Source organism: Protomyctophum bolini, assembly GCF_963924005.1.
Source record: "Protomyctophum bolini genome assembly, chromosome: 16".
NCBI lineage: Eukaryota > Metazoa > Chordata > Actinopteri > Myctophiformes > Myctophidae > Protomyctophum > Protomyctophum bolini.
The window spans coordinates 5688701-5710841 of NC_137877.1; the positions used below are offsets into that span (position 1 = coordinate 5688701).

Genomic DNA, 22141 nt, shown 5'->3' on the forward strand with positions numbered 1-22141 from the left:
TCACGCTGCTGTTGCGGCGGCCCGGAGAGTCCGAGGCGCCGCCGCTGGAGCGGCCGCTGCCGCCGCCGCCGCCGCCACCGGGGTCAGCGAGCACGTGGTTGTGCATCAGGTCGGTGCCCTGCCAGGCTGGTTGGAGGGGAGGGAGGGTGGGTGGGTGGGTGGTGACGTGATGAGGTGCAGGTGCAGGGGGAGGTGGTGGTGGTGGTGGTGGTGGTGTCGAGGGTGGAGGGAGGGGAGAAGCGGGGTGTAGCGGTATACGGGGGGTAGAAACACGGAGGGTGATGGTATGGAGGAAGGAAGGAAGGAGCGTACGCAAAACGTAACGCAACGTTGTCGTCGATGAGCAAAAAATCATAACAAATTAAGGTCCGACGATGGAGGGTGCAAGGGGTGGAGCGGAATGGATCAAATTATAAATAATCACAGCGTGGGGGGGGGATAATTTAAAACAGCGCAAAACAAAAAAATTATTATGACGACATGAACAAAATAAATGTACAAAAAAGAGGGTAACAAACGTTAAAACCGGAGCAATGCCAAGAGTGAGGAGTGAAAGAGAAGACAGACAGAGAATATATTGTTAAAAAGGATCATTCGGAATACCCAGTATTAAAGAAAAGAACTGAGAAATGGATGGAAAAACACTCAAACGTGGAGCCCTTGGAGGTATTGTGTGTGCATTCGAGTTGTTTTCGTCGACTAGAAAAAATGTTCGATTACCTTCTTTCCACTGACTAAAACAAAATAAAAAACGAACCTATGATTACTAAAAACTAAGACTCAATTTATTGACAATTTCATGACTAAAATGTGACTCAAACTAAATGAAAACGTTTCAAGAGACTGTGACTAAAACTTGCTGTCCAGAACAACACTGCCTTGGAGGTATTATGTGTGCATTTGTAAGCGTTTGTTCCTTACTGGAGTTGAGGGTCTGCCTGGTTTTAGCGCTGGTACAGTAGGCCTCGATCACTTTAAGGATCTGGGCGTCCTCCTCCAGAGCAGCTGTACCTGTAGCACAAGGAACAAACTCATTTAGCACAGGCACACTTTGGCGTCACCAAGATGCCAAAAGCAGTCGTCTCTTCCAGGTTATTAAACCCATTCTGACCTGAGATCAGATTCATACGAGGTTTTCCACTGGACACACACTGGTCTGATGAACCCATTCTGACCCGAGATCAGATTATAAAAACGATTTTTCAAAAAAAGCAGATCTACAAGCTCATAGCGCGCCACCGAGTGGCGCGCTACGAGCTTGTAGATCTGCTATTTTTCAATAGCTAAAGCATAACATGATGCTAGCACCAAAATGGGTTCCCGTTCAGAATGGGTTAAAGCTCCACCCGTTTCCGGGAATCTGGCCAACCCACGTGGCGTTCTGCCGCGTGGGTGGAGCTTCATTTCCATCCACCAGCTGTCTAAAACAAACCCGGAAGAGACGCCTGCCACGAGCGGCTTTTCGCCACGCATGGAAGCCCAAGTGTGCTTACACCTATTGTGTGGTCATCCGGAGAAATAAATATCCATATTTGACATACCGTACAACAATATATAAAGGGTTTAAATGGTTTGTTTTAGGTTTTTTGAGCTCAATTGCACCCACAAAACCTCAAAACTTTTAACATTCAGTAAGGTTTCCTGCGGTCTGGGGTTTTCTCTGATTTGCCTGTGTGGACTGTGAGGTAGAGAGTCCACAAATCCCAGAATATGACAGCAGATGTCACTGTTGAGGGATTGTTCCTGTTTTCATAGCAGCTCAAAAGGCTTCAGAACACACAGAGAAACCCCAAGGCCACAGAAAATCCACTGAATGTTCAAAGTTCAGGTTGTGTGGGATGTAATTGAGGTCATAAAACCTAAAAGAATGAAACCTTTAACCACTGTCAAGCTGAAAAGAATTAACTTTTTTTTGTTGTTGTTAACCAATAGCAAATCTACAAACGCACAAGCTTTTGAGCTTGTAGTCATTAGTCTTCCTAGATAAGTTGGCCCTTTAGGAGTTTCTACACCCTTTTTCAATCTATACCTCAAACAGTAACATTTATTCGGAACATAAAACATCACAACAGAAGCAGAATTCTCATTCAATGCATTTCAGTTGACCGGCAAAAAAACCAAAAAACAAGTTAAGATGTTAAGCATACTCTTCCTCAAGGCAAACTCCTCTTCTGACTGCTTCCTGTCGGGTTTGCGTTTGGGAAGGAGCTTCTTCACACTTTTGGGACTTTTACTGAGATCCTGTTGCAGGAGGGGCACAAAGAGAGAGAGACTTATAACAAGACTAAGCATCTAAGAAGAGCCCCACTAGCAGTCCCTAGAGGCTGTGCTGCTATATTACACCCATCTGGACATTTGAGCCTAATGGTGGCGCTCGCTAGAGAGGGAAGGCCATGAGCCATAGGTGCCGGAGAGGGGGTCATTTGGGTCTGAATGTCCCCGGCTCCCCGTACTATTGGGGTATGCCTAGTCTATGTATTTATTTTATTTTTCCCCCCGACCGGCGCTGGTGCATGCCATGGTCTATAGCACCGTTTCCAATTAGCTGTGCAATAGTCGTTGACTGGTGTAAATGGTGTAATTATATAGCGTCTTTATCCAAGGCGCTTTACATAGACTGTGCATTACATTCACACACCAACGAGTACATCGGGAGCAATTAGGGGTTCAGTGTCTTGCTCAAGGACACTTCCACACTAGCTCTGGGGGAGCCCACAGGGTTCGAACTGGCAACCTTGCGGTTACCATCCGGCCACTCTACCCCCTGAGCCACCGCTGCTGTATTGGCCCACTCCCCACCACCCCCAATACAAATTGACCGCTACAATAACCTCAATAATAGCGAAGATTCATCATAAATAAATACTGAAACCAGATATAAATCATTAAGGAAAGTTTATGCATGCACTATATGTGTAGTAGTCATTTCCATTTTCCAGCCATTCAGTTTATTCATAAATAAAAAATTAAATCTTGGCATTACCGATAAATACCGATAGACTTAGATAGTATTTTGGACAGACTTATAGCTCGTTACGTAGACAGCACTAGAATTGCATTTTATGTCGTCATAGCACAGTTATAGTACACATGTATATTGTATAATATATAATATAGTATAGTATGTATAGTTGACATAATTTATAATACATGATTCATGATAACTACTTTTTATATATGTGATGTATGACATGCTTTTGTTTTTGCTTAAATGTAAGTCGCTCTGGATCGTCTGTTAAATGCCTAAATTTTAAATCTTGAGTTTTGACAATTCTTTAACAATATTAGACAGAAATGCAACCAGCAACAACAGGGCACAGTCATAATACACTCGGGGGCTAAAAAAATGATAACACTAGACTATAGCCAGAGGAGGAAAAGGTTATATTATACCTCCTTGTAGCAGAGAGCGGCCGAGGGCCTTAGAGGGGGCGCGGGGCGCAAGCAGCTCAGGCTCCAGGGCTTGGGGGTGTTGGGCGGCTCCAGGGGTCCCCACATCATGGAGGAGCTGAGGGAGGTGCTGTGGGAGGAGGGGTGGGGCAGGGTGTGGTAGGCGGGCGCCACGGTCATGGCCCTCCCCTCTGCGTAGCGGGACGGAGTCTGGGGGTGAGACGGGAGCTGAGGGGAGGGAGGGAGCAGGCAGAAGAAGACATTCGTAGGTTCACTTCGCTGCTGCAATGGCTGCGCTGGAAATATACGTCCACTATACAGGGATTCCCAACTACTGTGGTCCCCAGAACGTTTAACTAGGCAGTAGATATTACAAAATGATATAAATAAAGATAATATATAAATAATCTAAATTATTTGAAGTAACCACTTCAAACACAAATATACAAACACGTATGCAGTAAAAGTAAACAATAATAAAAATATACACTATATTTGAAGCAACCACTTCAAATATAATAGCACGATTTAAACTAGTGTAAGGCATATAAGCCAGATATGTATTTTCTGTTTATCATTGATATATAAGAAGTACAGCAAGGAGGTGGGCATAATAAGCTTCGGCTTCAGCCCAAACCTTTTTTAGTCAAACTGTAATTGTGTAAAAACCCTCATTCTGAAATGTACTGTATTGTAAATGACTGAGATAAATAAACTAACTAACTACTGTATAGGGCTGAATGGTGACTGTCCCACACCTTATTACCTGTGTACGTATGTAAGTTAAAATCCAAAGTTAATTCAAAGGATTGATTGAATACTTTATTCACGGTAGTCAGGAATGTAAACGGCACAATATGTACAAAGGAGTGTGTGTGTGTGTGTGTGTGTGTGTGTGTGTGTGTGTGCGTTGCGTGCGGTGTGTGTGTGTGTGTGTGTGTGTGTGTGTGTGTGTGTGTGTGTGCGTGTGCGTGCGTGTGTGTGTGTTGCGTGCGGACCGTGTGGCAGGGCACAGTGAGAGGCTTGTGGCAGGGGGCCGAGGCGGCGGTGTGCTTGGTCTGCCTGCCGAGCTGTTCCGTCCAGTCCTGCAGGTCCTGCTGGTTGTTGCACGCCACCTGGAGGCGCTCAAACTGACTACCTGCAGAACCACAGCAGAACCAGAGTAATAATAGTTAACCCATTCTGAACGGGAACCCATTTCGGTGTTAGCATCATGTTATGCTTTAGCTATTGAAAAATAGCAGATCTACAAGCTCATAGCGCGCCACCGAGTGGCGCGCTACGAGCTTGTAGGTCTGCTATTTTTGAAAAATCAAAGAACGACTGACATTTTTAGAATCTGATCTCAGGTCAGAATGGGTTGATCAGACCAGTGTGTGTCCAGTGGAAACCTCGTATGAATCTGATCTCAGGTCAGAATGGGTTAAGAGAGTAGCGACACTCTATAGCGTCGGCTGCCGTTAGTATAACAATGGAATGCGGAAGTGCTCATCCTCATCTCAATGGGATAGTACCGGCAAATAGAGCAATGTTTGGAACTATAGCCCATAAGGCAACCCCGCTTTGCAGGCGAGATCAAACCACCCCTGGGCACAAAAGGGACATAAGCTGACAACGGGTACAACGGGTACTCTGACAAACACCCTCAGATATTCACATAGGTGTGAGGGCCGCTGTTGTCTCTATTCAGACCACAGCCGTCTTGCTAGCAAGGTGCTACCTAGGTCGGTGCTACTTCCCATAGACAGCCCATTCATCCAAACAGAAAAGTCCTCTCTAATTATATTACACAACGTCAAAATCCCCAACATTGCAGCTGTAGGGAAAGCTTGAATTATCCTCTTTCTATCTGCAAAGTGTTGCAGATAGAACCACATAGACCTTTTATGAGCTACCGGTACTTCCCGTCAAGAAATTCCTTGCATGTGATTTTCTTTATTTCCAAGTGTTGGAGTTTGGAAGCGCTCGTTGACTTATCACTCAACGGCCCAGGCGTACCACCCGTTTTGAATTTGCACAACAATGCAGCAGGAGGTTGCTTTACTGATAACGAGCGCTTCCAATCTCTGATACTTAGGAAAATAATCATCTGCAAGGAATTTCTTAACAGGAAGTATAGCTCATAACATGTCTACGGTGGATTTTTATGAAACAAACACTTTACAGATTGAAAGAGGATAATTCAAGCTTTCCCTACAGCTGCAATGTTGGCGAGTTTGATGTTGTGTAATATAATTAGAGAGGACTTTTCTGTTTGGATGAATGGACTGTCTATCTATGGGAAGTAGCACCTTGCTGGCAAGACGGCTGCGGTCTGAATAAAGACAATAGGGGCCCGACCTCTAGCATATTAAAATTGCAGTCACATGACACATTGTCTCTTACCAATGACTTCAAAGGCATTTTTGTGGGCTTCACAGTCTTCCAGTTTGGTCACCGTCATGCCAGCCAATGGCAGCTTTCCCTGTAGCGCAAAAATATCATCACACACAGTACAGTGAATAACAGCACGGTAAGCAAACAAGTGTATAACCAGGACGGACGGAACCTCAACGAGAAAATTAGAATGGAACTGTTACGTGCAGCTTGTGGTGAGTGAGGACTTAGTTGCGGATTTTAGTCTGACCTGGAATATGAAGCCACTCATTCTGGGGCTGGCGGACAGCATGAGGAGGACGTGGGGGAAGAGCATGAGATAGCGCTCACACTTCTCCTGAGGGCAGGTTTGAAAAGTGTTACTTGATTCATTCATTCAACTCCCGGCGCCAGTCAAATGAATTGTAAGTCATAAGCATGAAGCTACTGAATCCTTCAGTTTTCTGAAATAAATATTTTCACGATTAAAACAAAAATAGCAGACCTACAAGCTCATAGCGCGCCACCGAGTGGCGCGCTATGAGCTTGTAGATCTGCTATTTTTCAATAGCTAAATTCCAACATAATGTTTAAAACACCAAAAGGGGCTCCTGCCCAAAATGGGACAAGGACGGCGGATCAAAACAGTCTTGAAACCAATTTGATTTCTTTGATGAAAGTGTCTATACGAAAACTTAAAATGGAAATAAATAAATGCAAATAAATAAGTACACGCTTAGTAAGACAAATATGTAGTTCCAGGGACACCTCAGAAGCAAAGATTTGAGTTAAAAACACTCGCTCTGAAAGAATATATATTCAAAGACTTGCACTACATTTTCACGATTAAAAAAAAATAGCAGTGCCGCGCTACGAGCTTGTAGATCTGATATTTTTCAATAGCTAAAGTATTAGCTATATCGAAAACGTCAGTCATTCTTTGTACTAGCACCTGAATTAAAAAAAGGTTTAAACTGTCCCGAGCTGCTCCAGTGTCTGTCCCGTCTTCTATAGTATAGACAAGCTTCGACAGTTTATTGTTACTAGGAGATTAGTGAACGCCCTTAATTAATGTCAACATCCAGTCAGCAGTTTGCATCACCAGGGAGTGTTTGGTGCCCACTAAACTGAAAGCGACTCGGACAACAATTTGTATGGCCATTTCAACTAACCAACAGCTGTTTCTCTGATAGATTAAGTTGTCCTTTCCCCATGGGTAATAAATACACGGTCCTGACCAAAGCGAGGCACTCTTTCTGTCATAATAGGGGAGTTATGTCATGATAAATGTCAATAAGAGATAGAACAGTCAACACCTCTCTGACTGAGACAGGTGGCCCCTAGTCATAACAAGAGTTATTCTGAGCATGAGGTCTTAACCCATTCTGACCGGGCACCCATTTTGGTGTTAGCATCATGTTATGCTTTAGCTATTGAAAAATAGCAGATCTACAAGCTCATATCGCGCCACCGAGTGGCGCGATACGAGCTTGTAGGTCTGCTATTTTTGAAAAATCGAAGAACGACTGACATTTTTCTAGAATCTGATCTCAGGTCAGAATGGATTAATCAGACCAGTGTGTGTCCAGTGGAAACCTCGTATGAATCTGATCTCAGGTCAGAATGGGTTAATTATAATAATAAGCCCTCTTCCTCGGGGAAGGTGTTGTTCGGTCGCAATGGAGGATTCTGTCCGTTAGAAATGCTCTCTGTTGGAAGGGGAAAGTGCCGCTCGGTCACAATGGAGGATTACGCCTGGATAGTTATGTCATCACGAAGAAGTCGGTGTGATATGCAGATAAACGTTGTGTAATGTATGTTGGGGCAAGGTGTTACGTCAGACATTTCTGACAATAAATGATGTATATTTGCCTTAATCCATGATAATGTGTGTACTGAAATTGGATCACTGACATATCGAGCTGGCAAACTTTCAGTCATTTATCACGAGTGGAATCACTCAAAACATTATACCTGGCTTAAACCAACAAAAGGTTTAAGGAGTACAATGTAACATTTCCAAGCAATGAATCATTTTAAAATGCTCTCCGATGTGCAGGTTGGTGCCTTGCATGGTTTCCCCCGCCATCGGTGTATGAATGGGTAGAATGTAATGCATAACTATGTAAAGCGCTTCGGATAAAAGCGTTATATAAATACAACCATTTACCATTTAAAGAATGGAGGGGGAAGAATTCATTATTAGAAAGTACAAAAGGTTGAGCAAAGGGAGCAAAATGGTATTACTATACTGCGGTGTTGATTTTGTCGACTAAAAAACTAAGACGAAAAATGTTCGTCGACTACCTTTTTCCACTGATGAAAACTACATGGAAACTACATGAAAACTAAGATATGGTGACTAAAACTATGACGGAAAATATACTGACAATTTCGTCAACAAATAAAAACTAGACTAAAATGTTAGTGGACAAGAGTCATTTTACAATTAGTTGTATGCTGAAAATAGCCGATGTACAAGCTCACAACGCGTCGCAGCGCGACACGTTGTGGGCTTGTAGATCGGCATCAAAGCCCGCCAAAATACATTTTGTCCGACTAAATCAACTGTAGATTTAGTCGACTAAAATCCGACGATATTCAGTCGACTAAAACTAGACTAACACTAAAAAAATTCCGGGTGACTAAAATGTGACTGAAACTAAATGAAAACTACTCAAGCGACTATGACTAAAATCAAATTTTGCTGCCAAAAACAACAGTGCTATTATTGTGGGCTATTTGAGCGAGGAGCAGGTGGTGCTGGTTGTACCTCGGCTCCCGGGCTGTGGACCATGGCCTGGCTCATGTAGAGCACAGAGCCCAGGGTCCTGATGTCGTCGCCCTCCCACAGCCGGATGGACTCGGTCAGAATCTGCAGCTCCAGCTCCTTGCGTTTCCGGACCTCCTGACACTGCGCCTGCATTGGACAGGTACACAACAAGCTGCTCAGAATAGAGCTCGTTATCTATTCATGTTGGTTGTGTCTCGGTCACAGTTAAAAGGACTTACCGATACGTTCTTGAACGTTGCCATGCACTTCTGGATATCCGGCCTGTCTGGGTGAGTCTCCTAAATGAAAGGAAGAGGAGGGGGGGGGGGGAAGAAACAAATAAGTTATATAGCACAAGCACGCAGTAAGGCACTTATACAGCATCTATAATTCTATATTATGCCCCCCTCCTGTTTTTCCATGGAAAATAGCAGATCTACAAGCTCACGACGCATTGCAATGAATTGTGAGTTGAATTCTTGAATTCGTTCAAGATCCGAATCCACAATTCCTGTGTTAGACGAGAACGATACCGAATACCGACACCAGTGTTGTGTTTATAGCTATCTAGCTATATATATATATCTCATGTCGTGTTTCTAGCAGACTCCTCACTCAAATGTGCACTTGCAGTTTAGGCAACTCGAAAGCAAACTCCACATGCCCTAACACTTTATTTACCTGCCATAGTGTCAACCCCCTTACCCCCTGTGTCGGATCGCTGGTTAGACTGGCATAGTGTCAACCCCTTACCCCCTGTGTCGGATCGCTGGTTAGACTGCCATAGTGTCAACCCCTTCCTTACCCCCTGTGTCGGATCTGTAGTTAGACTGGCATATTCACCGATACCGATATGCCCTGATATGACAAAAAAGTGCCGATACCGGGACATCTCGAAGTGGTTAATGAAAATGATGAATCAGATAGATGCACACACACACGCACACACACACACACACACACACACACACACACACACACACACACACACCTCCATGTGCCTCTCCAGCTCTTTTAGTAAGTTAGGGTATTTGTCGAGTCTCATGAAGGGTTTGCTGAGGCCCGTGGTCAGGGTAAGAATGCCTGGGCTGACTGCACCCCTCCCCTCCATAAACTCTCCCAGCGCCTCACTACAGAGAGAGAGAGAGAGAGAGAGAGGGAGAAAGAGTTTGTCTGATCGCCCGTCACGATTTGATTATTACATTTTAAAAGGAATAAGTATAATTATAAATGTATTCACGGCACTGCATTTAAGTTGACATTGCTAATGTTGCAACACTCCTCAATTACTAGCTACTGTGACATTTGCAATAGAATGAAGTTAGGAGGGAACAATTAAATTAATCTGGAAAAAAGAAATCTTGATTCTTTGTTTCACATTATGTAAATGTTAAATGGTGCATTCATATAGCGCCTTCATCCATTCCAAGGCATTCATTATACTTCCAAAAACCTTATTTGGCCAGCTGTTGCACCTCTCCTCCACACTACACAGTTCCTAACCATCTCTTGGTCCATCAGAGGCCTTTACATGCCATTTGGGCATAGCGATGTCACTGTACAATGCTAGACAAAGCCTAGCTTTGATATAAAAATAAATAAATAAAAATCATCACTATCAATAATCCTGATTTATAATCCTGATTAAAATATAACCTTTTTACTTGGCCATAATCATGCAGCCCTGCTGCAATAGTGAATAGGGGTGATACTATTGTGGTATGCAGTGGGGAAAGTATTGGAAATAAAAGAGGCAGGAGATAAGGCGTACGTACCTATGCTGGGTGAGCACATTGACTGCAGAGGGGTGGTTGGAGCAGTAGCCCACATAAAGAGCCTTCATCTGTGGCATGAGGTTAAGAAAGAAGCCTCCAACCTTTTGCTGGTACTCTGGAAGCCTGGGAACAATGAACAAAAAAATAACACCAATCAAATAAAGACATTGTAGACTCAAAACAGAACCACAGTAATAAATGGATACTGACAACAGAACAGCATGTGGTACCACAGACAAACAGTAGGTGTCCCTGTAGCCATTATGAAACAGCACAGAGTGCTGCTGCAGTAGACCATGTATGGGGGGCGGGACTTACTTGGTGCACTCCTCCAGTGATTGGACCAGCATCTGTTGGAAGGTGCTTATCTCCTCCAGGTTCCCCAGAATAAAAGAGACGTCTGAAGCACTCAGCCTGGAGGAGAGAATAAGAGGATACCGTGTATATTCAATGGTTAACTCATTTAGGCCCGACGTCGAAATTAAAAAAATGTCTTCTAAATTCTGACAGTTTTCTGAAAATGTCTGTATCAGTGGTGCTCAATATTTCATGTCAAGGATCCCAAAAATTATATGCAATTGGCCACCGACCCCCATCTGAAGAAAATGTTATTCCAGGAACCCCTCAGAAGCAAAGATTTGAGTTAAAAACGTTCGCTCTGAAAGAATATATTAAAAGATTTGTGCCGCATTTTCACGATTAAAAAGAGATAGCAGACCTACAGCATACATACACATTTGAACCGTCCCCGGTTATTCCTTCCACACACACACACACACACACACACACACACACACACACACACACACACACAACTAAAAACCATGGTGGTCAGGCTTGTGGTTTATATACTTAATGTTTTCTTTTTTTTCCCCGCGCGCTAGCAAGGACGCGGTGCGTTTGAGTTACACTAAAATAAAGCAGTTATTTATCCCCCCCTGAGTCACAGCAGGCTGCCGTGACGCCACGTAGATGAGAGATAGTCATAATCTAAATGTTTATGGAGTGAAAGATGGATGAATGCATAAACATAATAATTATGGATGAAGGCTGGTGCCTGATGTGTGCCGGTGCGTATGCTCCGATTTCCCGGTGGTCCAAATAAATCCACAGCATGAAGACCACTTGCGCCGTGCACAGGTTTGTATAGCGTTTGTATCCTTAACCCATTCTGACCGGGAACCCGTTTTGGTGATCTCAGGTCAGAATGGGTTCATCAGACCAGTGTGTGTCCAGTGGAAACCTCGTATGAATCTGATCTCAGGTCAGAATGGGTTAAGGTTGTACATAATTCCAGAGGACGCAGCTTCTGTATATACGGTTGGAGACCTGACTGTCCATGAAGAGATTACAGCAGCGCCAGTCCCGACTCCCGTAAATGCTCTCGTATTTTTTTTTCCTCTCTGTAGATTACATGTTTTACCTTGATGTGTTATATTTTCTTCTGTGTGTTTGTTGTTGTATTGTTTATTTCTGATTTCTGTGCAGTCTCAGTCTGTGTTTTTATTTTCTTTACTGCACAGCTGCCCCCCTTTGACAACCTGTAGATTTATGTACTGTTCTTTATGAACTTTTAATCTTTTAAACCAATGACCTCTTCCTTCAGGAAAGGATTCCATATAAGCCTATGAGGCTTCTTCCTTTCCTTGCATTGTATTTTTGTTTCTTTGATATGTTATTGTCTATTTTTTGTACTATATGCTAAATAAATAAACCTAAACCTAAACATAGCCTAGGTCAGATCCAGATCTGCAATCTTATCTGCATGATGATGATGATGATTGATAATTGTTTATGTATTTCCGTGTCCTGCACACAATGTGCCCAACCCTCATGGGTTTATAAGACACCATTTCACAATTGCATTTACAGCATGTTTACATTACATAATTCACGTATTTACAGTATGTTTATACATTACATAATTCATTATATTACAACTCGGATGTATACAGAGTCTTCTTTCCCAAGCTTGACAAATACAATCTGCCACAACAAAAGTCCCTTTGGAAAAACATATCTCCATTTTTACATAGTCATTTAAATCTAGGAAATCCCCACAGATATAAGACATCTTATTAACCAAAATATCCCTTAAGTCGTCATATTTAGAGCAGTAAAACTAAAAGTGAACTTTTAGTGAACTAAAAGTGAAAATGCGCTAGGACGTGTGTACACGTGTGTACACACGTCCTAGCAATCCGTCGGTTGGATTAGTTATACGGTCTGAATGTGTTAAGCACCTTATAGCAATATAGAAAATATCGGTAGTAAATCGTTAGTTTGTTTCCATATCGCTTGATTTTAATTGTTTTTCATTGTCACTTGGAAATAAAATAGGCGTGCATAGGCGTGTCCATGTATGCCTTTATAAAAGTTATATTTTTAGTGCATTAGTGTTAGATATATATATATATATATATATATATATATGAGTGGATTTGATGTATCCAGATGCCTGTTAAATTGTTAGACAATGCTGCTCTGCATGTCTACGATGGAAAAAAGGGTGTAGACAAAGGCCTACACGAGTTCAGACCAGACGAAAATGTTGAAGTCACGCTGTACAGCCGTTTTTTGGTCTAAATGATAAATTGTCCCCGTTTAAAATTGACAAAATCTTTGAGGACTGTAAAGTATAAATGATAAAATAGTAAGATAAGTCAATAGTAAAAACAGGGTATGAATACAGTTAATAAAAGGACATAAGCACATAAATCAAAATAGGTGCAAATTGTTCAAGGGGTGAAAGCCAGACATAAGAACAAGTATGATGTTAGTCCGAGGATCAGATAGACAGTGACATATGACAATGTAATTCACATGCAAAGCGATGGCAGAGATGGAAGGCATGAACCTGGATTGATATGAACTGGATTTAGCAGTGACACATTTACTAAATTGATAATTAAATTGATAAAATTTTAGTCAAACAAAGAAATTTTTGATGTTGGGTATAGTTATTTGAGCCATAATAATTATGATTCTTGAATGACGTTATAATGTTATAGGACGGGATCCCCCCTATCCTCATTCTCAAAAATGAGGCGATTTACGAGCTTGTAAATCATTTATTTTCAACCCATTCTGACCGGGAACCCATGTTGGTGTCAGCATCATGTTATGCTTTAGCTATTGAAAAAATAGCAGATCTACAAGCTCATAGCGCGCCACCGAGTGGCGCGCTATGAGCTTGTAGGTCTGCTATTTTTTGAAAAATCGAAGAACGACTGACATTTTTAGAATCTGATCTCAGGTCAGAATGGGTTCATCAGACCAGTGTGTGTCCAGTGGAAACCTCGTATGAATCTGATCTCAGGTCAGAATGGGTTAAATGAGGACGTACCTGTCTGTGCTCTGCAGAGATCGCAGGTAGTTGGTCAGGAGACTCTGGAGATCCTTGGAATACTCGGTCTCCGTTTCCAGAATGTTCTGTAGCACCTTCAATGAACAAAAGGAAAGGGAAAGTATTACCAACGGTCCAACTCAGAGTAAACAACATCTTACATCAGGTGAAAAGAAATAACTAACAGTACTAGTTATCAGTATTATTATGTTTGTGTACTATACTGACCCACCCAAGACTGAGTCTGGAGCGATACTTCAAAAGGTTAGTGGAAAAAAGCGGGTGAAGATGATGATTAATCCGGCAATAAATAAAAGAATAGCAGACGTACAAGCCCATAGCTTGTAGATATGCTATTTTTCAATAGCTAAATTATGTTATTTTTATATTATTTTTATACATATTATTATGTTTAAAACACCAAAAGGGGTTCCCGCCCAAAATGGGCTAACATAGACCTGTGTCAGCAGCACATAGCAGCTTTATGTACATGGAAAATAATCACACCTGTGTGAAGTGAGGGACGCTCTAATCAATTATTCACCTTGTATACCAAACTTGAAACCTTGGCCAAGGGTTTCCACCAACAGCCCATTTGCTCCTCAGACAAATTCTCCATTCATTGTCAATGGCATTTAATGTTTGTGTTAAGACAGAATCTACACTATAGGTCGTTTATAGGAGGGGCTAGCGGCGCGCGCCCCTCAAAAAAACCCACACCTTCGATATGAGGCTGTGGGGATAAAAGGCGTCACACATGAGGGGGGGCCGACCAGATGCACAAGGGGAAGTCAAATCTAGAAAGCTGGACATTTCGTCTTCTAAGATAGAAGACTGGATGGCAGGGAAATAACCTGGCTGGTAATCCAGTCTGGCAGTGTGCCGCGGGTTCGACTCCCGATCCTGCCGGCCTTAACTGCATGTCACCCCCCCCCCCCCCCCCCCATCTCTCCCTAACCACTAAGTGTTTCCCAATAATTAATTTCACTGTGGAGTGCAGAGTTTAAATATTCCCAACAGAGATTCAGAATGAACACATGAATATCCTTGTGCTAAGACAAGGGGAAAGAATCCAATATTAATTTATCGCTGACCTGAATAATTGCTAAGTCAACCTGCCCCACTAGTTAAGCCCGAGGCTACACCACCAGACCTGTCAATACGCGTCCGTGTGGACTGTGGAGTTTACCGTGCAGGGGTTATACGGTCTGGAAGGTTCCAATTGCTGTCAATCGTACCACCTATGGTATACAGTACACCATTATGGTACATATCGTACCACCTATGGTACGGCACACCATATGCGCGGATAGCTCGTGCCCCGAATATGCATGCTCTGAAAATAACAATAGTTTGGTCAAACTGAAATGATGTCATCAATTTCATATACAGTACATTAAATAGGCTATTTAAGACATCTTGCTCTCCCAAACATGCTTGCCTTTCTCCATTTCTAATCTCTAGTGCCAATTAAGCGGCCTGTGAACTGCACTGCACACTATATAGGCTCCAAGATCATCCAAGATCTAGACTCCAAACTGATCACATGATTCTCTACTAGACCAATCCACGGAGCTGTACCCTGGGCGCAGTGATTAGCACTGATTAGCTACACCTGTGCCTACAGGGCACTGCTCCATAGATGCATCTATAACGCCAGGGCTCCACTGGGCGCGTCTGCGTCGCGTCAGCGTCACCGTCACAGAATGTTCCCTTTTTAATCAATGAAGGGTGGCTCCACTGCCCGCGTTGTGCGTGCGTGCCGCGTGCGTGCGTCACCATTAAAATTGAACCGGTTCATCATAATGGACCCTTCACTAACGCTAAGCCCCACCCACTCCACTCTGGGCCAGCTGCGCTTCTCAGCAGGTTCAACAACGGGCTCACCCGTCGACGAGCGGTTTTTGAGATATATTCAGCTATAGTGTCGATTTTTTGTACAACACAAACATTAAATTCCATTGACAATGAATGGAGAATTTACGTCATAATTATGTGGACGAGCAAATCGGCTATTTTCGTCCTACACAATTCCCATTTACGTCATAATATGTGTCTGAGTAAATCGGTATTTTTGTTAAGATTCCCATTGACAATGAATCATAATACGTGTCTGTCTGAGCAAATCGACATGATATGTCATGATGATGTACGATGATAAGAGCGCCCCTCACTTCACACAGGTGTGATTTTTCCCATATAAATAATCTATCATTTCAGGAGCAAGAGCTCCAAAACCTCTTCTATATTAGTCAACATGGCCTGCAGTCGGCCATGCACTGGAAAAATGTGCATGACATTATTTCAATACACTAACAACATAGTCACCATTGCATTATCCATTGTATATCCACCATAAACATGAAATCTATTGATTCCGATTCTATTGAAAAGTCAGATGTATTAGAACCAATTATTTTAGTATTAATAGTATTAAGTGAAGGCTATGCAGATGTAGCTACAGTACAAAGACCAGGACGACGTAGCTAAGCTTTTACTAAAAATATTATTTTCACGGATACAAACTGTATACTTAACAAGTGAATAGCAGCACACAGGGAAATAGCTCTAACAGGCACACACACACTACACCTCAGGTACACAAACTTTCAACGAGCATTATCATACATTGTTATGTCTAGTGCAGGCGTTCAGATCTGAAGGGACAGAGAGAGACCACCCAAATGTTATATCTTTCTTCAAAATGCAATTACCTGCTTCTAGCTCCCTTTTAAGCCTGGCGCATAAACAGAAATTAACTACGAGAGCACAGACATACGCACTGAGCGAAGACATGAAGCCAATTACGTCAAATGTGATGTCTAATTTCAGAAAGCTCTGAGCATAACAAAAAGCGGCCAATCTACAATACATCACTATCGCAAAACACATTGTGAGCTTGTTGTAGGATCAGCTCTTTTCAGACATTTTAAAAGATTTTGGCCTATAATGACATGCCCAAAACACCAGGTTGAAAGTGGTTATACAGGAACAAATGAGAGAGGAAGAACAGCCTGCTTCGTAGCACTGCTGTGCTGTGCTGTGCTGTGCTGTGCTGTGCTGCGCTGCGCTACGCTATGCTGCGCTGTGCTGTGCTGCGCTACGCTGTGCTGTGCTGTGCTGTGCTGTGCCGTGCCCTTACCAGATTATAGTAGGTCTTGCTGATGGCCGTGGTGTCAAAGCCCTTAGGGGGACTCTTGAGGGTTCCAGACTTTGGGGACACTTGTTTGTCTGTCAGGAGAGAGAGAGAGAAAATGTGTCTTAAATGATTAAATTGTATAAACCATCGATTCTCTTTCAAAGGTTATTTTGTTTCATGGAGAGAAATACAAACATTGCTTTTCTTTCTTTTCATTTCCATTTGGAAAACCCAAAGTATCTGTAAATATGTGCAATACACACAATAATGTCACAATAACAATTATCTCGATAATAAATAAAAAAAAGCAATGACTAAAATCTGGTGCACAAAACATTTGATTTAGCATTTGCGTGTCAACATGAGCTGTGACTTTAACAGCTCTGAGTAAGCTTGTATGTGAATTCCACCGCAGCTGTGGTTAATGAGATGCAATCTCCTCGATTGAGTCTCTGGGATATATATACACACCGCAGCCTTTGATCTCGCGGACATAGTTACTGGGGAACCATCCTGTCCTGCCATTGAGCGAGCCCTCCCACCAGCCGCCCTCCTCCTGGCGAGTCACATTGATGAGTTCACCCTTGTCGAAGGTGAGCTCATCTTCATTGGTCTGCTGGAAGTTAAAGCGTGCCTTCACCAGAATCTGCTGCCCGCTGTTCTCGGACATGTCCTGTCAGACATAGAAAAGGAGAAGAGGTGGAAGATGGAAATGTGAGGAGTATCATGTGTGGGACGGTCACCCCATTCGAGCGGTGAATCTGTGTTGAGTCGATTAGATTAGAAAGAGGGGACTTTTAAGGGGTAGTGCTTTCTCACACATTTGCCCAATGCGAAAGACAGAACAAGGCAAAGACAGAGAGAGAGAGAGAAAGAAAGAGAGAGACAGACAGACAGACACAACGAGTGAGTGTGAGATAGAGAGAGAGAGAGAGAGAGAGAGAGAGAGAGAGAGAGAGAGAGAGAGAGAGAGAGAGAGAGAGAAATGCATGGGCTTGACAATCAATTATTTTATGCCATGCACTCACTTTGCAGACACAAAGTGAGTGCATATGTCAATGTTGCAGACAAACAATAATACCGTTGTAAAACCCTGCCCACAGCAAGGGTGTGTTCGACAACTCAAAGAGCAGCATTAATTGCAGAGTACGTTGATTTTTTGCGAGGCGTAAAACATAACAGTATTATGTTATTCATTCATGCATTAAATGATATTTATTTCCTCGACAGCACCATCAGCTCTAGTTTGTGCGCTGTGTTCACAGTGTGCACAGTGATTTTCTAACACCTGTGTTAAGAGAAAAAAAGTACTGCCGAAGCAGACAACCCACAGCACTCCAGGTTAGCACACAATCCTTCTAGGTGCCAGGCTCGAAGATACAAGATGAAATGAAGAAAATGCCAGTCCTTTTCACATGATTTTATTTACCTCAGCCTTGGTCCACCGCTGAGGAAGGCCAACCAGGCCGAAACGTGTACGTTGTCCACTCTTGTCAGAGGTAAATACAATACAAAATGTGAAAAGGACATGTAATGAGTGCTGGCATTTTCTTCATTTCATCTAACACCAATGTTTCCCAAATCTGATCTCCAATAGTGGTTCTGAAATAGTCAGGATAAGTCTGTTCTGACTAAACAGTCACTCTGTTGAAATGAAGTCCACTCATTTTCATGTACATTATTGCCCCAAATTGGAGTAAACTGTTTACGGATGGATAGCCATCGTATGTCCCAGCAGCACATAAACACCCGTAAACAATTTGTGAGTTGACAAATCTTGGTAGGAGATCTCTTCTATCGATCCAATAAATAAATAAAATCCAATCAGATCAGACCTGGGCTATCATTTTGATTATTAGTGTAATATTAGGGTCCATGTAAACATAGTTATTGTCACTCGTCACCATAATCGTCAATAAAAAATACATCCATGGGCTGCTATTAATTCCTATTATTAGTTTTTGAAAACTCGGGATTTCAACCTCAACCATATCCTTGTTTGTAAGCCAAGACCCTGAAGATTAGCAGTAAACCTAATATAGCCATCATATACGGCTATAAAAGTAATTGTGTCAATGTCATCCAGAGGACATCTCATTTAAGGGCAATACTTCGTCTCAGATATTAATACGATACTGTAAGTCTCAGTTGCCATTTTAACCCATTCTGAACGGAAACCTGTTTTGGCGTTTTAATCATTATGTTATGCTTTAAAGTTATTGAAAAATAGCAGATCTACAGCTATCTCATAGCGCGGCACAGAGTGCACAGAGTGCCGCGCTATGAGCTTGTAGATCTTGAGCTTGCGAGTGCAGCTTGTAGGTCTGCTATTTTGTTTTAATTGTGAAAATGTGGCGCAAATCTTTGAATATATATTCTTTCAGAGCGAACGTTTTAAACTCAAATCTTTGCTTCTGGGGGGGGGGTCCCTGCGGAACAACATATTTTCAGATGGGGGTCTGCGGCCAAATCCAGATATTTTTGGGGGTCCTTGACATGAAAAAGGTCAAGCACCACCGACATAGAAACATAGGTTTTTCAGAAAACTGTGTAGGATTTAGAAGACATTTGCAGAGATTAAAATAGGGTGCATTTTGCATCCCAAAACGTAGTTTATAGTTAAGGGACGCAATAAAACAACGACCTCTGCATCCACGGGATGCACTACTGTACTGTTTTTTTTATTCTAGTATATTTTGCTAGCTTTAGTTAACACTGCATATACTTTTTTCCCCCTTCTGAATTATAATTTCTGCCAAATGGCCAATCAGATCACGTGACATCATTAGCTATCCGACAATATGACGTAATCACATGCAATTACATCACAACCGTGTAATTGTTCTTTAAAAAGACTTGTCCGATTCACTAAACATCCGTTAGAAACAAGGAAACTGAGCTATGTTCTTCCTAACAAGTTCATCTGTAAATTAGTTGTCAACACTCATTGACGGTGGAGCCGCTGTGTGAAATGTTTCACTGGACGATACATGTGAAAGGATTTCATAGGCCGGGGAAGAGATACCAGGCTCCTGTGGCGGTCGGACACGAGATCTACTGCTTTGATGGAGAGGCAAACCCGATTGACGTGCAGATCTTCAACACAGTGTTTTTATGCTGGAAAGAGTTGACACCAGTAACGCCTGGAACAGGACGCCACCTTGAGGCTCCCTCCGGGCGCTACAGCCACACAGCTGAGCTTATAGAATATACTGTCTACCTCTGGGGAGGGAGGAATTACCCAGGTTATTGCAACGTGCTTTATGCATTTGATGTTGACGCCCACACATGGTTCAAACCACATGTTTCTGGGAATGTTCCAGGTGGGAGGAAGTACCACTCAGCCTGTGTGTTGGGGAAGGGCATGTTCATCCATGGAGGATACACCCAGACTGGACCCACTAATGACATCTACAAGTTGGACACCAGCACAATGGTCTGGTCTGAAATATGCAGAGGAACTGATTCATCAGGTCACACTGCCACCATCATCGGGACCAAGATGTTTGTATTTGGAGGCTATGTGGGTCAGCACTACAACACCATCAGAGTGTTTGACACAGAGACCAACCTCTGGCTGTCCACACCTTCTGCACAGCTTCGTCCAGAAGGACCATATTCCAGTTACGGTCATTTACCATTTGCCTTTACCTACAACGGAGAGCTGTACATATTTGGTGGTCGAGACAGGGAAGGCTCCGAGTACATAAAAATTCTGTGGAAATTCAGTCCAGAGACCTTCTCCTGGAAGAAGGTTGAGCCCAAGAGGAAGGGCCCGTCTCCGACGTCTATGATGTGCTGTTGCATGAAGGGAGATTGTGTCATACTCTTTGGAGGAGAAGAAACCTCTAAAGACCTGTATGTCTTAGACTTCAGTCCTAGCCTCAAGACAATAGGTAAGCTAGCAGTTATTCAGTACGGTCTGGATCAGTCTGGACTCCCACACAACATCAGGTGGGAACTGGCAGCCATGACTAGCCACAGCAACTGAGAAAATCGCTGCGTTTGACCTCTGACCTTTCACTAGCATGAAACACTGATCTGCTAACCTGGAGCATCGCGCTAATCTGTTATTGACCTCCTAACATCGTGCCTCACCTCATATCACCTCATCTGAGCTTCAATTTGGAGATAAACGCTGCTAAAGATGGCATTACAGGAGTCTATGGAGCGCAGTCCATCCATATGCAGAGATTAAAATAGAGTCGCAATAAAACAACGACCTCTGCATCCACGGGATGCACTACTGTACTGTTTTTTTATTCTAGTTTATTTTGCTAGCTTTAGTTATGATAATCATTTCTTCTATTTTCTACATGAATAGAACCACATTTTAACCATATAAAATGAAATGGGAGGTAAATGCATAAAAAAGGCAAAATATAAAGTGGGACTCATAAAATGTCCCTGGGACTCATCTAAAAGACCATCCCTGCATCCTGGGACTCATTACATTGAAAACCTATTTACAACACATGTCCTCGGGTCAAAATGGGTTAAGGGCAATACTTCTTCTCAGATATTAACCCATTTTGGGCGGGAACCCCTTTTGGTGTTTTAAACATTATTATGTTATAATTTAGCTATTGAAAAATAGCAGATCTACCAGCTCATAGCACGCCACCGAGTGGCGCGCTACGAGCTTGTAAGTCTGCTATTTTTGAAAAAAAATGTGAAAATATTTATTTCTGAAAACTGGAGGATTTAGAAGAATTATTTTAAATGTTGAGGTCAGTCCTAAATGGGTTTTAAGCAGGTTTTGACACGATAGTACTGCAAGTCTGAGTTGCCACTTTTCAACGGTGATCGTTTTCCTTACCAGACTGCGGAATTGGTTCTGCAGCAGCTTAGACGACCGTCCCAGGGAAGACTGCGAGGACAGGGACTCGAACGACTTGATGCGGTGAGCCGAGGAGTGCCGAGCGCACACGGAGTCACTGCCCACGCCGATGTCTGTATAGCAGCAGAGAGAGGGCAGGGATATAAATAAATACACTCAGTCTAGCACTCACTAGTCTGTCACTGCCCCCTCAGTCAGACAACGCAGCCGTGAGCGAGGCTCACTCTGTGTGTCAGTACAGGCACAGGATAGGATACCCATCTCCACAAACATTTTCACTCACCTGCAGTTACTTTATTCAGAGCTACCAGACTGCTCAGCACCTTTGAGAAGTTTAGCCCCAGGAGGAGGTCACTGGCCTCGAAAGGCTGAGGGAGAGAGACAGAGAGAGAGAGAGAGCATCAGTACGTGTGCCAGAAAGTCATTGGCAATCGTTACCAACTCCACAGTGTTCCGTGTCATCAGTTGGAAACACCACTAGTGGTGAGAAGCCAATCGATAATTCTCGTTGCCTTGGCTGTAA

The 22141-nt window shown here is 42.9% G+C and overlaps 1 protein-coding gene across 1 annotated transcript in view; it reads right to left on the bottom strand.

The window, feature by feature from the left end:
- Positions 1-22141, bottom strand: part of arhgef7a (Rho guanine nucleotide exchange factor (GEF) 7a) — a 40897-nt gene that overhangs the window by 8260 nt on the left and 10496 nt on the right. The window contains exons 3-18 of the mRNA XM_080785876.1: positions 21902-21986; positions 21598-21731; positions 17250-17451; positions 16782-16870; positions 13640-13734; positions 10612-10707; positions 10294-10416; positions 9510-9648; positions 8758-8817; positions 8519-8665; positions 6017-6103; positions 5776-5854; positions 4389-4528; positions 3394-3618; positions 2148-2241; positions 922-1011 (exon numbers count right to left, since the gene is read on the bottom strand). Of these exons, the coding sequence (XP_080642002.1) occupies positions 922-1011; positions 2148-2241; positions 3394-3618; positions 4389-4528; positions 5776-5854; positions 6017-6103; positions 8519-8665; positions 8758-8817; positions 9510-9648; positions 10294-10416; positions 10612-10707; positions 13640-13734; positions 16782-16870; positions 17250-17451; positions 21598-21731; positions 21902-21986 (1885 nt within the window). The remainder of the gene's footprint in view (positions 1-921; positions 1012-2147; positions 2242-3393; positions 3619-4388; positions 4529-5775; positions 5855-6016; positions 6104-8518; positions 8666-8757; positions 8818-9509; positions 9649-10293; positions 10417-10611; positions 10708-13639; positions 13735-16781; positions 16871-17249; positions 17452-21597; positions 21732-21901; positions 21987-22141) is intronic.